The 15,675-nt window shown below is 47.2% G+C and overlaps 1 protein-coding gene across 1 annotated transcript in view; it reads right to left on the reverse strand.

Moving 5' to 3' along the window:
- The window catches only part of ANKRD28 (ankyrin repeat domain 28), a 121,347-nt gene extending 112,113 nt beyond the window's left edge, over positions 1–9,234 (reverse strand). Inside the window, exon 1 of the mRNA XM_066584843.1 lies at positions 9,009–9,234. Coding sequence (XP_066440940.1) covers positions 9,009–9,035 — 27 coding nt within the window. The 5' untranslated portion in view covers positions 9,036–9,234. The remainder of the gene's footprint in view (positions 1–9,008) is intronic.
- Between the last annotated feature and the right edge of the window lie 6,441 nt (positions 9,235–15,675).

Here is a 15,675-nt window from a genome sequence, read left to right on the forward strand (position 1 = left end):
AGCATGTCTCCCTCTTCGGCTTCTCCCTGCACTATAAGTGGCTTCCCCAGCTGCCAGGTCCCCCCAGGACCTTTGCTTCTTGACCCTATCAGGAGCTAGGGGTGTGAGAGGGGCGTTCCTCCTGTCAAACCCCTAGCTTCCGGTGGTGTCAACATACACTAACACCACATAATGGACCATATTATAAGGATAAGCGCTCTTTAACAAACTGCATATAAATCTATAAAGCCGTAGATGTAATAGACTTGGAATGCCAACACTTGCATATTTTTTTCAAGCCTTTACTCTCAGCACTAACACAAGGCCCACACTGCAAAAGATTGGTGTTTGTTTTGTGATAAGAAAAGTCTGAAGTCTTCTCTCCAGCGTCTTGTAGTGGGTGAATGTGTCCAATGTAAAAAAAAAAAAAAACAGGGGGTGGGAACAAGTTATGTGGATTAAAGCAACCCTCTAGTTTTTGGACAAAATTCGGTCCCAGGACCAGTGGGGGAGAAGGGTACCTGTACATTACCTGCAGTCCTTCTCTGCCACCTCCCTGATCTGCCAGTTCCAGTTTCAGATATGTAAGGTGGCTGACGCAATCCTCAGACTACTTAATCCTCCACAGTGCATTAGCAGTGTTAATTACCAATGCATCACATTCTGATTGCCCGGTGTGGCTCACGTGATAAGCACTGGCCAATCAGAGTGCAGTATACAATGTATATTACATAGTACATTGCTGCAAACATCCTGGATGGCTGAAAACAGGGTTGGAACCAGCAGATCGAAGAGGAGGCAGAGAACAACAACTGCAGGTAGTCCGTTTCTCTTACCTTCTGGCCCAGGGATATAATTTTGTACCGAAACTGGAGGGTCGCTTTAAAGGAGATGTCCCGCACCGAAACGGGTTTTTTTTTTTTTTAAACCCCCCCCCCCGTTCGGCGCGAGACAACCCCGATGCAGGGGTTAAAAAAACCACCCGCACAGCGCTTACCTGAATCCCGGCGGTCCGGCGTCTTCATACTCACCTGCTGAAGATGGCCGCCGGGATCCTCTGTCTTCATGGACCGCAGGGCTTCTGTGCGGTCCATTGCCGATTCCAGCCTCCTGATTGGCTGGAATCGGCACGTGACGGGGCGGAGCTACACGGAGCCCCATAGAGAAGAGGAGAAGACCCGGACTGCGCAAGCGCGGCTAATTTGGCCATCGGAGGGCGAAAATTAGTCGGCACCATGGAGACGAGGACGCCAGCAACGGAGCAGGTAAGTATAAAACTTTTTATAACTTCTGTATGGCTCATAATTAATGCACAATGTACATTACAAAGTGCATTATTATGGCCATACAGAAGTGCATAGACCCACTTGCTGCCTCGGGACATCTCCTTTAAGTAGTGGAATTGGGTCACGTTCAAATATCGGATATTTTTTTTTTCCCCCTCAAAGAAAGAAGCCATAAACTCTGGTAACAATTTGAAGCTGGCCTGTGGATTTCATCCCCCAATTTGTAGCTTGCCATGCCATGGATCTAAATGGCGCAGCTCGGCTATATGTCTGCCCTATTGTGAAGAACAAAGTCACTGCTGCGACCAACGGTTCCATTCCCTTCTACACTACAGAAATGGGAGCCCACATCTTCAACTATGACATGTGAAGAACACAGGTCCCCCATTCTCGGGATCGGTAAGGGTCCCAGCTGTCGATGAATTTGTTACCCGTTCATTGGATGAGTGTAAACTTGAATGTTTGGGTTTTTCCCTCTATAATCGGAATACCCCTTTAATCTCCATTCAACATGCTAATCAGCTTATGGCCAACCCACTGCGGAATCTGTAGCAAGAACTCGTATGGTAGTTTCCTTTCCCCCGCAATTAGGATTTAAAGTCACATGAACTGCGTCCGGATTCCCATTGAAAACAATAGCAGGGGAAATATAAGAATGGAAAAATTAGTGTCGGAATCAGCGTTAATTAGCCGGATGCACAGGCTCTTAAAGGGGGTTTTGTGGTCCAATACTACTGATAATCATTTCATTTACAGCAGATCAGCAGGGCCCTGCTGCTCAGAATACCACCAATCAGCTGGTGTGAAGTGGGCGCGGGCTGGCCCGAAGCCTCAAAAAGTAGTCCGTAGCACAGTGACTTCATATAGTAGTGCAGCACTCTTCCATACACTTCAATGGCAGAGCACTGCACTACCGTACTTGGCTACTATGCCATGTATGGCATTTTGGGTCATCCAGACAGTTCATGGCTATTTCAAAACCAGTTGATGAGCAAGGGTCCCAGGCAGCCGACCTCTACCGATCTATTATTGGGCAGGGCTCCATCGTGGCATGCAGGCAACTACAGGTGGGTACATGCACACATACAGGTATATGACCAGATAGGAGCCAATTTTCCAATGAGCGGAGCTTGTGCTCAGTACATGCTAGCTCCCGCCTGTGATGACAAACCCTTGGTGAGGGCAAAGCCAAACTCAATGTTGCGATTCTGACAAATATCAGGAATGCAACATATTGTAACAGCGAATTAAGTTGATTAATCACCCGGCCCGTCATGCATGCAATTTTTTTTTAAGGTATACACCAATCTTGGCCATGAAAATATATACTTGCACGTGGCAACCAGGCATGTGGAAGCAGCTGAGCAGGGCTGTGCTACGCCATTGCCGTGACTCCCATGCAACACAGAAGTGAATAGAGTTTAAAGAAACAGCGTAGCGCAGATATGGGAACGGCGCAGCGCAGTCCACTTGGCTTGTTAATTTGGGATATGGATTTTTTTCTGCAGCACATGCGTTAGATTTCTTGAAACTCATCCACGCTGCTGGTAATGTAATGGTCTGCAAATCTTCCCCAGGCAACTACACCACGGAGAACCTGAATGCTACCTGTCAACAATAACCTGGAGGCTCTATGAGAGAAAGACACACGCGTTTAGTGGTCAGGGCTTCACTATAAGGCCCCCTGTCCACGGCCGTGACAGAATATCGCCAGCAGATGAGTAAAGTGGTTTTGTCATTAGAAAAAAAGAAGAAAAAAATAAGAAAAAAATAAGAATCAGTACTTGCCTATTCCCCCCCCCCCTCAGGTAACCGTCTTACTGAATCTGCTTCTTGCTGATCTTCTCCAGTCCCCCGGGTCACCTCCCCACAAGCCAGCCGGATGCTCCTCTTCTTCATTATGGAGCGTCCATTCTCAGCAGTCTCCTTCCTGCAGGTCGGTGTAGGTTACGTCACTAATGACATGGCGTTCACTGCCTAGCAAGGAATGCCGAGCTATTGCTGAGACTGTGCATGGGTACTGTCTCGCTACAAGAGTTCATATACTATTGCAGAGAGACAGCGCGCATGTACAGTCTTGGCAATAACTTGGCACTCCCTGCTAGGCTGTCAACGCCACGTCACTAGTGTAGTGTACATTGTCCGGCAAGAAGAAGAATGCTGGAAATGGACACTTTGTCACAGGAAGAAGAATCAGCCGGCTCGCGGTGAGGTGACCCGAGGGGACTGCAGGAAACAGAAGACGACAAGGGAGGAGAAGATGCGGTAAAAAGACTGACCGGGGAGGAATAGGTAAGTATAGAATTTTTTTTCCCCCAATAACAGAACCTCCCTAAGTTCCCTAATATAGTACTGCAGATCTGCAACAAGATCCACACCTAATCAGCTGTGTGTCAAAGCACCCTAAACAATTACATCTACACTGCTCAGTACTTCTCTATAAGGTCTTCCATGTGACTGCTTCCCTGTATATAAGAAATAGTAACAGGGGATCAGAATCTCCTCTTCATGCTGTTTATGGGAGACATTGTAGCAGCTGGCCTACACCCACAAGCTCAGGGAACGCTGAGAATTTGAGATGGAGCCTGCAGAGAAAACTGGTGGAAAAAATCCATATAAAAGTCATTTAATAGCTAGAAATCACAAGAACTGTATCAAGTAGTATTAGGTACACTTTAAGACTATGAATAAGCTGCAGACAGTATAGCCGCCCCTGATAAAACTGACATTTATAACACAACAGATGATAATAAACAGCAGGTAAACATTAGACTGGGCTCACACTAGCGCATCTCGCAGCGGGTCGCCTGTGAGACATATGTGTGCGACATTCAGCTAGTACGCAATGATATTACAACTCTCTGCGTGCCGCCAGTCGCCACGTACTCTCTTGGCATATAAGAGGCACATAATAAGCGCTAAGATACCACATGTGGCGATTTTTCCTGCGAGTACCAACATGGAGACTGGTACAGCGCAATTCACACGCTATACATTATTTTAACCAAATCTGCCTGAAGAACGCTGAATCCTCTTAATGAGAAGAGAACGAGTCGTTTCCAGCGCTCTGCGATACAGATGTCCACATTCTGGGATCAGGAAGACAGAAGTTCAAAGCGTTTTGTCCGGATTCCCATAGTAAATCTATTTATATAAACTTGTTGTGCAGCGAAGTGCCAGCGGATCTCTATGCAGCCTCCGATGCGCTCCGCAGCGTCGCCTTCATGTTTTCAAAGCAGCGAATGGCATTTTGCCCTTGTAATCATTAATTTTTAGCGCTCATTTTCTAAGTGCATCTTTGGATCTAATCACTGCACTGCGATTGGCTGCCGTGTTAAACAAGGACTTTCACGTATCCAGGGACCACCTAAGTCATCGGTTACGGCTGGATTCACATGGGCAAATTTACACTTTGGGCGTTGCGTTGTTGCACACGCCTCTGCGTTTTGTACTTCTTGCGCATGCAAATCGTATGCGTTTGTACACACAAGAAAAAAATGAAACATGCAACCACAGCTATTAAAATGGCCAATTAGTGTAATTAGTTCCATATGTCCTATTTCCCTGCGCTAATGTGCCAGAAAGTAAAGCATGAGCAGCGCCAGGAGGACCCCACTGACTATAATGGAGTCCGCCCGCTTTCTGCCCAGTTGAGAGTGACGTGTTTTGCAAGAAACGCATTTAGCTGCACGTGAAATTTTCCCGCGCGTGGAAATTAAATGTTTCAATAGTAAAAAAAAATTTTTGCGTCATGCTCGCATGAAACCCGCATTTACATCTAAGTGCGAGGTGATTTTTTTGGGCTCCCATAGAAAAGAATGAGGGATTCCTGAACAGAATCACCCCAAAATAGGTCAATTTTTCCATCTTAAGCCACTCCTACACAGGCGTTTTTATAGCGTTTAGCACAGAGCGCTAAACGCTGTATAACGCCTCCATCGATTTCAACGGGGTTTCTCAGGCGAGCGTTTCAGCGTGGCAATGGTTCTTTAATTAAGGCTCCGTTTAGACTTCCATTCTGTAGTCGAAGGGTTTTCGCCAGTCCTGCGACGTCCCGTAGATTGGGCGGGAGCAGTGAGTATATCGCCATTTGTTATTTTGCTGCATGGGAAGAGGTTGGCCTGAGATCTTACAACACCTTCAATTGAACGGGGTGAAGTCTGCTGCAGATTCATACTATACGCTTCAGAAACTGTTGGCAGGACGTAAAAATGTGTCTCACCTTTACAAGTGGCATCGCTCAGTGCATATAAAAGTACATGGAGACACAAAGAATGGCGCAAAACGAAGACTGACGTCTTCATACATGAATTGACATACAGCAGCCAGAATGACATGAAGACATAAAAGATATTTCAAGTTGTAATGCATCTTACAGATGTGAGTCTGTGGTCCAGTTCTGCCCACACGTGTCGCGGCATATCCTCTGGTCGTCTAGTGCCGCCATCACACATCCGTAAGGTGCATTAAGAACTTAAAGCGTTCTATCTTGTCATGTCATTCTGACTGTTGATTTCCATGGGGTTTAAAAAACATAACAAAAAGGCTTCTGTTCGCTTCCGTCAGGTTTCCATTTTTGGGGGGTAGTAAATTAACGCTGCAGACTGCGCTGAGGACCATATGATCAACGGAATGTATATCAGGATATATAGGTCCGAAGGTCCTTCTATTTATCGGGTAGTCAGAGCAGCAGTACGGCCGTCTTTGCCCAGGACCGGTAGGCGCTCCTCCAGACCAGAGTGAAATAGACTGAGTGAGGCCGGGCTCACAAGATTACCGGGTATAATGCGTGTGATACGTGGTAATTCGCAGGCAAATACATTACGCAGTTTTGCTAACATTTGCGTGTAGGAATGGCGTAATATGTTAGCGCAACAAAAAGGGGGCAGCATGCTGTATTTTGCCACGAATGAAGCACAAGAGAGCCCTCTGTTCTCTATGGGCGAGTAATCAACACCGTTCCCACACAATTACATTGCGTATAGGCGGCGTACACGCCGCTGTGAAGTGACAGCGTGGGAAGTTTAAACAGAAAAAAAGACCGCATGACAGCGTGCGTGAGATAAGTCGTCATGTGCCGTGCAGCACGTATCACGGTCATATGCAGCGATACGCGGGGTGAGCGCCGGATCCACAGCGGTAAAACGCTGCGGGACTCGCGCAGCATTTTACACATACGGCCGTGTGAGCCCGGCCTGGGGATTGTGAATGAAAACAGATGAGAGATCACAATCTGGGGCCTGGGTTACTCAGCTTCCGGCACACATGTATACGGTATTTGGCAAGGACTCTATCCGAGTTACATAAGGGATATAATAAGTAGGCGGTCAACGCTGACCCCATGTAGCACAGTAATACACTTCTGCATAGAACTGTCCATGCCGCCCCAGTCCAGAATTAAGCAGACCGAGACGTAAATACAAGAAGTCACGACTCTGACTAATTATCAACCAGAGGGCCAAATATAAGCATGTACAGAGAGCAGATCTGTAAATAGTGGCGGCGAAAGCAGTCAGGCAGGTGAGGGATTGGCATGCAACTCATGCGCACATCCAGGTGAGTGAGGCAGCGGAAAGGCACCTGTCACATCACAGGCACCAGCTAAACACAAACAAGAGCAAACAGGTAGGCATGCATGAATTATGCAACATCCTAAACCAGATGATCTGGATACAGAACATCCCCAGGACTGTCACAGCGACCCCACAGAGACGTCATGCATCCTTATAGACCGCGCCGCAGACTCCTCTAATTCTGGCCCTCTCACTTCAGCCGAAAATAAATGTGAGATTGTCTCACTTGTCATGGGAGGCTGAGGCAGTCCTGGCGGTGGATACAGTCCCCACGACTATAAATCAGAAGTGTATGATATATATATATATATAACACACACACATACACACAGTGCGTCAGACGGAGGCTCACATCGCTGTGCTATGGGTTATCCATGCAGAGGGGTTCCTCACTCGATACAATGTATCTGCAGTCTCCAAGCGGATGCTCCATTGTTTTGCTACATTTACTGTATCGATACTTTAGGCGGCAGTTGAACTTTTCCCAGGAGCCGGTGATAAGAGCGGTCACCATCCGGCACCAGATCTGTATGTACGGAGGACGGGACATCTCAGGGTACGCACGCAAGGCAGGACTGAGCAAAAATGAGGTGACCCAAAGAATGGCGCAAAACGAAAGCGGATTTAGTCGCACATGAACTGACCAACAGCCAGAATGACATGAGAAGATAAGCCAGCTTACAGATGTGTGATGTGGGCGCCGTTGGTCGCACCAACGCATCTCCGCGGCAGTGGGATTGCTGAGGATATACCGGGACGCATCTGCACAAAACTGGAGCGCCGACTTGACATCTGCCGTCTCACGAACGGCGCCCACATCGCACATTTCTAAGGTGGGTTAAAAACAAAGCATTCTTCTCTCTTTTCAGGTCGTTCCGGCTGCTGGATGTCCACTAATTTACGACAGGACCGGCTTTACCTCGTCACCGTTCTTTTTGGATCACCTTGCATTTGATGCTGCCACCATATTAATACCCTTCCGATCAGAGGTGGCACAGGCCTCTCTCAAGCTGCCACCTGCTGAGCGCCCTCTAGATGTGTACGGAGGAGATGCCCCACCAAGTGCCAGTGCGACCCATCAGGCAACCTGGGCGGCATCTCTGTGCCTGAGCCGTTAAGCTATATTTACCCGGGCGATAGCGGGATCGGTCCAAGTAAAAGCGGACAGATATCGCACTTAAAACCTGCGCGTCTGTCGCAATGGCGATACGTTTTGTGAGAAGCGAAAAAAATAATAAAATCACGTATCGTTCCAGAAATTAGAAAGAAAAAAAAACTACGATTTTTTTCAATCACTGCGTGAACGAAAATAGAGGAGTCGCTCGTATGTGTCACCCGGTATAAACACTGCGCTCTTTTTACGTGCCTCTCGCGGCGCAGACATCACGCGTCAACTTCTGTGTAGAAACAGCCTCAGGCCACCTTCAAACGGAAATAAGCACAATTGCGCGCCTTAGGTTCGCAGTACGACTCTTCTGCTCGCACATCACTGTACTCCACCGCCCTTTTTCCACCCGCAGAGGGTATATATATATATTTGTGGCAACCAGACGCAGCCATTGATTGCACAATTGCGTAGCGATTCACGCCTCTCCCTGCGTATTCCGTGCAGTTCCGGCACCGCCGTCGACTTCTATGAGGATCTTTGGCGCAGATACGCAGGAGAAGAGAACTTTTTTTTTTTGGTGTGGGCAAAAAAAATACGCCAATGTGAGTGAACCGATTGAAGTCACCGCTTACTGCGCCACAAGTACATCCGTGTGCTGCCGGCCTCAGCACAGCCAGGCGGTATCGGTGGTCTACAAGCCCGGGGAAGGCCACGCACCCAACCGGTAACCCCAACTTCATCGGGATTATAGGGGTACGCGGACAACGACCACAATGTGCCGCTTCCTGGCAGCCCGAGCGCCTCGCAGCACCCGCCAGACTCCGCTTCACACCACCTACAGACGATCCCGGCGCCCCTTACTAAAATCCCCCTAGATCTGCCCACTGCCCCCTAGATCTGCATGCTGCCCCCCAATGTGCACCCCAGCCCCCCCCCCTAATAAATCACATGGCGAGGAGGGGTACCAGCAGCCATGCCAGCACTGCCCAGCCTTGGCACATGCCCACCTCCGCCAGCACACCGCCCTGGCTGACAGCTCCCGGGAACCTGGGCCGCTCTCACCTGCTCCCGCAGCTTCAGGAACACCATGGTGCGCAGAACGGGGTCGCGTCCTCCCCCCGCATGCAGCTCCTCCAGCCTCGGGGGAGGGTGTCCGGCCTGCAGCAGAGGCTCACACACCGCACCGACGGTAGGTAGGGGGGAGCGGGGTCACTCCTCCTCCTCCTGCCCGTTGTGCCGTCTCCTTCCTTGAAGTCCAGTCACACAGCGCAGCGCCCCGAACGCCTCCTTCCAGTAGCGTAACCGCCAAACCCCAGGCGAACGCCGCGCTGATTGGCTGCGGGTAGAGGGCGGTGCTTTGCAGCCGTCCACGTCATTGCGACAAGACCTTTTCGGAGGAAGCTGTTGAGCGCGCCAATCCCCGCCGGAGGGCGCCCGCCGCGGCCTGTGCGCTCCGTGCGGACGCTCTAGCTGTGCTTATAGTCTCTATGATTCACTTCTGTTTTTAGGGGGGCGATGGATAAACTGTTCTGTTTTTTTTCTAACCTAACGGTCAGGCGAGGTGGGCGGGGCACGTGGGCCACCGAGAAATGACGTCGCTGGTGACGCAGGGGGTTAGTGGGCGGGGCGCTCCAGGTGAGCGCTTCCTCACAGGTAATATGGCTGCTGAGAGGGGAGGGACGGTTAGAGGATGGCTGTTGCTCTATAGGGGGTGAGGGAAGAGTTTTATGATGGACGCCTCATAATACAGTGTGAAGCCCTGCTGGAGTGTAATAATGCAGAGCGTATGAGGATTTGCGCACAATTAGTGCAATGCGTTTGCGCAATGAATGAGTTTTTGGACGCATATCAGCGAACTTTGCTGTGCTTCTTCGGCCCGCAGGATGTGTTCATTACGGTGCGGCAAACAACTGCAGCGATTGATACGGCTAATTCGCTTCAGAGTTTGTTTTTTTTCTTCTCTGCGCAATTCTGCAGCGTTCCCCGCGTCTCCTTGCGTATCGCAGATCCCCATTGACCTCTACCAGGGACTTCGGTGCACAAATATGCAGGAACATTTTTTTTTGTGCAGCTCAAATCCACCCGCACAATACGCGCATGAGAAGGAACCATTGGAATTGACGGCTTCTATTCACTGCGTATCGCACGCGCAAATACATCCGGGAGTCGGCCTTAGGCTAGCTTCACGCGGGCGATTGTGAGTTTGCCATCACGTCTTTGTTCCAGTTTTTTTTTTTAGTAATCCTGCATGGCTGCCGCCAGCGTTGCGTCACGTGAGAAAATTGTGCGGTTTTTTTTTCTGCGAAAGTCAATAGGACTTTCTAAAATTAAAATCCCAACCCAAAGGAGGCTCCATAGGGAAACATGGGAGATCAAAAATCGCACATCACAAAAAGATAGAGCGCAACGCAATTCTTTTGCCATTCCACATGGCATCAGTGAAAACACTGCAGATGGGAAGGAAACCCTTGTAAGGCTGCCTGTCCATGGGCGTTGCGGTATCCTGCGGCGGATCTCTGCCGCCGGGGAGCAGGAGCCAGGTGACGCATCTCCGCGGTCAGCCTATCTAACAGATGGAAAGCGTGCATTGCATTCCGCGCGGCCGGATTATCACCGCAGGGAACACAAAGCAAAAACGCCCGTGAACAGGAGGCCTTAATCATTGGTTTCATAATCTGCTTTTTTACTGACTTCCACATCCGGCAGAAAATCACCCGTTTTTGTCTCCCGTGTGAGACCGCCCTGAGGCCGCTCTCACATCTCATTGGGTAGCCTGACCTCTGAATCAATCACTCTTTAGATGTATGGAAAAGTAAGGGCTGGTTCACACAAGCACATTTCCTGTACGCGTCCTGTCCGTATTTGCAACCGAATGCACACGGACACTACACGGAGCTATTACAGTCAATGACGCTATAGAGGCATACGTTTTTTTACAAAGACTGTGAAAAAAAAATGGCAGCCAGTCCTGGTCGTACCTCTCAGACGACAGTTGCCCATTCAAGTCAATGGATACACCAAAAAAAAGTGGAATACACACAGGGGGCGTTTACTCAACTTGGACCTCCTTCAGTTTTTTTTTTTGCGCAAGAAAAAAAAACGGATGACACGGACAATGGCAAATAGATGCACACTATGCGTACAGACGTCATACAAACAGACAGAAGCATGAAAGTTGTTTTTTACACACCAAAAATTGGACGCACTTGTGTGAATGAGGCTTTAGGTAAAAAGTATAGCGTTCACACCAAAAATCCTGCCTCTTGCTTCTAATTGTGGTTCCAATCCAATACCAAGTTAGGCCAGGCTCACGTGAACGGGTAGCATTCTGCATTATGGAGTCCCACAGCACCGTAAAAAAAACAAACGAAGCCAGGCGCAGGTCTCCCGTGCCCGGGGAAACTGGCGCTCAGCTGTCGGATGACAGCCAGGCACTTGCTCTAATTGCGGGAACCAAAGAGACCTTCGATTCCTGCTATTTAAGCCTTTACACATGGTCAGTACGACCGTGCATGTAAAAGGTGGACAGAGGGAATTGGACCCCAATGGGTTATTGTGGCACCCAGAGGCTTGAATAAAGCCTTTGGGGCTGTCAGATACGGTAGCCTGTGAGGCTCAGTCTGTGGCTGACCACATAGGCTTTCTGATGCACTACTATCTTGATGTGCAAATATTCAAGTCCCCTAGTGGGACAAAAAGAGAAAGTTAAAAAAGTGGTAAAAGAAGAATAATACAAACAGAAACCACAAAACCCCACCTTTCCCCCTTTACTATGTAAAAAACATTAGAAAAGTTAGAACATTACATAACCCGCACAGAGCACGCCATGAAAAAAAAGTACAAAAAGAATGGCAACACTTTTCTAATTTTGCCTATCCTTACAAAAACAGACTAGAGAGTGATCAAAACATTGCATGGATCAACAAATGGCACCATTAAAAAGTACAACTCATCCCAAAAAAAGACACACAACACCATTGACAAAAAAAAGAAAGTGTCAGGGGTCTTTGAATGCAGTGATGAACAAAAAATACATTTTTTTTCTTTTAAAAGTTGCAACCCCCCCCCCCCCCCTTTATAAATCTAGTATTGATGTAATCGTACCAGCCTGAAGGATGAATTAAACATTTTAATGCTGCTAAGAATAGAAAAAAAACATGCAAGAATCGCAGATTTTGATAGTCTTGCCTCTAGAAATAAATGCAATAAAAAGCTATCAAAATTTGTATGTTCCCAAAAATTGGATAAAGTAAGTCTAGAGTTCATCCCTTTTTTTGGCCTCGTGATGCGCGCGAACTCACCTGAAACAGTACTGATGCTCGGCCAGGTCAGTGGAAGGAGATGATCAGGAGACAAAGAACAAGATGGCCAGATACAATGAAGGCCACCACCAACATGTCAATCGCCGAACTGAAAGAAGCCGTGAAAGACAGGAATGTGTGGAGAACACCGATCCATGGAGTGACCGAAGGACGGATGTGACTGAACAGATTATCATCAGAGTTCATCCCACTAAAAACAAGCCGTTATAGAGCACCATCGACGGAAAAATAAAAATGCTGTGGCTCTTGGAATGCGGCAACACAAAAGCAAATCTCTAAAATGAAGAAGTGTTTTTTTGTGTACAAAAATTGCAAAACATAAAAAAAAAAACGTTCTAAACTTGATGTCTGAATCGTGCTGACCCAGAGAAGAATGTTATCACAGTACAGATAGTCCCCTGCTTGCCCACATTCCAGTTATGAACTTCGCAAGATGCGAACAATCTGTCCTACCCAGTATGATATAATGCTATGGCATTACATCACTCTGTGCAGGGACCAGACAGGCTTCTATCAAGCCTGTCCGGTCAAATCGCGGAACACTGGGAGGTCGCTAGGCAGCCAGGGGCCTTCTGAACGGCCCTAGGGCTGCCTATGAACAGCGCCTATCAAGCTGACACTGTACAGGACCCCTGAACGTCGGGTGCAGGCTGTTCCTACAGGGAATATCCAGTGGCAGCAGTTCCGATGAGCTGCGCCGCTTGTCGGAACTCTTAACGCTTTTAATATCTCAGTCTATTCTGACTGCGGCATTTAAAGTGTTAACAGCTCCGACGAGCGACTCGTCGGAACTGGTGCCGACTGTAAGAACAGCCGGAACTCGACATTGTATGGAGCGGGATCCACCCACGATCCCCTCCATACAACCATTTGTTCGGATATACGAACAAATGTACTTGCGAACAGGCTCCTGCAATGGAACCTGTTCACAAGTAGGGGAGCCTCTGTATATTTATTTTGCAAACTGAATGCTGTAAAAATGCAATAAAAAAAAACCAAATGACAGAATTTCTTTTAATTCCCCTAATCACCATAAAAAAGGTATAAAATGTATACAGTACTTTGTACTATATGTACCCAAAAATAAAGCCATTAAAAATACAACTTGTCCTTCAAAAACAAGCCCTCATTTGGCTATGTCATCTGAAAAAGTAAAAAGTGACGTTGAAAAGAAACAAAAATTAGTTAGTCGTTAAGTCGCCAATAGGCTTCGTCACTAAGGAGTTAAAGGCCCATTTACACGGCCCGATGATCGCTCAAAGATCTCTCAAATGACAGTTTCAGTGACAGCTTTGAGCGATCATTTTGCATAAACCATTAAGTGTGCAAATGAAGCCTTAGCTGAAAGCAGTTAATAGCCCTAGGGCTCTTATCAGCTTTCAGTTCTTTTGTTCTCCAGTGGAAAACAATGCTATCAGCACTCCCCATGGAAAACTGCTGATAAGGCTGAAGGACGATTTTTAGGTTGGACTGAATTTAATGATCAGCTAGCAGTGCACAAAAAGTGCACCATGGGCGCGCATTTAGACGCAACGATTATTACTAAAATGATCGCCTTTTAGCGATCATCACTCCATGTAAATGGGCCTTAAGTTCACTTGTTTGACTAAGGGCTCGTTTACATCTGTTAGGGCTTTCCATCTCTCCGTTCCATTCTTGGAGCAGAAAAACTGAGTTAAATTGATCCCGCTTGTACTTGGGTATTTCTGTCAGCCCCCCTGAAATGAATGGAGGGGTGATGCTTCATTCAATTCCCTCCTCCCTGCAGGTGGGTGCAGTGAGGAGAAGATAGGGACACAGGACTGCTGTACTCAGGATTCATGGGGGGGTCTCAACAATGAGATCCCCAATGATCAGACTCTAATCACCTATCCTGTGGATAAAACTCTGGTAAAGCCCCTTTAATAAGCAGCCATTTTTTTCTCACTTTTTTATTGTTCCATCAACATTGTCGTATGAAGACTTTTTTTTATCGGCGTGAGTTGTATTTTTCAATTATACCTTTTATAGTACCATATGATGTATTGAAACACTTTTAGAAATTTCCAAGTGAGGTAAAATGGAAAAGTTACAATTCCACCAGTTTAGAGGGGTTTTTACAGCGTAAACGGTATATTAAAAATAACATTAACTTTGTGGATCTGTACTTTTACACCAATAGCAAATCTATATATTTTTTTCTCTGTACTACTATTAAAAAATCTTTACTTTCTTTTGCCATCTTCTCACCTCCATAACTTTTTTTTATCTTCTGTCAATAGGAGGGCTCTTTCACACGAGCGTATATCAGCCGCCATTTAAACAGTCGCCCGATATACGCTACTATCTAAGGAGTAAAAACTCATGAACGGGCGCACAAATCTAATGTTTGTGCGCTCGTTCAGAGGGTATGGGCCTTGGCACATATACGCAGAGGCCGCCATGCCATTGCCTCTTCCCTTCCCCTTGCTGGCTCACCTCCTCTCTCCTCCCTTCTGGCTGTTTGCAATAGGAGGGGGCGGAGCTAAGCTCTCGCCCCTTGTCTGCAGCCAGCAATGGGACGAGGCAGGATGCGGCGGCGCTCCGCTCTGCCCCCTCCCATTGCAATCAGCCGGAGGGAAGGAGAGAAGGGGGAGGAAATTTAGTAGTCACGCTGCTAAACTTCCTCCCACCTCCCTTCTCTGGCTGCTGTCATTGGCTCCCATAGGAGCCCATGCAATGGTCGACGTATTCCGGCCCAAAAAATAGTTACAGGACTATCTTTTGGGCTCGACATAAAAGCGCCCGGCACTATAATGGCCGGCTGAGCGCTTTTATGGTGCGGGAATACGACCACATGATCTGATGCATTTCAAATCCACTGCATCAAATCGTAGCATATATCGGCCGACCGCGAAAACGGCGGGCTGATATACGCTCGTGTGAAAGAGCCCAGACTATGTGATGCCTTGTTTTTTTGTGGAGTGAGCTGTAGTTTATGTTGGTTCCATTTTGGTGTACATACAACTTTTTGATCACTTTTTATACATTTGTTTTTCTGTGAGAGAAAGGTTATCAGAAAACTGCAATTCTGGCATTGTGTATTCTTTTTGATGGCATTCACTGTGCAAGATAAATAATGCATTTTTTTGATAGATTGGAGTTTTACAGACAAATATGTTTGGGGATTTTTTTTTTGTTTTGATTTTTTTAGAGTAAAAATGAGGAAAGGGTTTTACTATTTTTTTGTACTAATTAAAAAATCTTTAACTTATTTTTAATTTATTTAGTATTCATAGGGCACTTGAACTTGTGATTGATTGGTTTTACAATATAGTGCAATACTTCAGTACTGCAGTATAGTCTACCTTTACCAGCATTCAATTAAGCCCTGCCAACTGTACATGGACAGCATACTGACTCATTATAGTCAATAGGGTCAATGTAAA

This window comes from Eleutherodactylus coqui, chromosome 12 (genome assembly GCF_035609145.1).
Source record: "Eleutherodactylus coqui strain aEleCoq1 chromosome 12, aEleCoq1.hap1, whole genome shotgun sequence".
NCBI classification, from domain to species: Eukaryota; Metazoa; Chordata; class Amphibia; order Anura; family Eleutherodactylidae; genus Eleutherodactylus; species Eleutherodactylus coqui.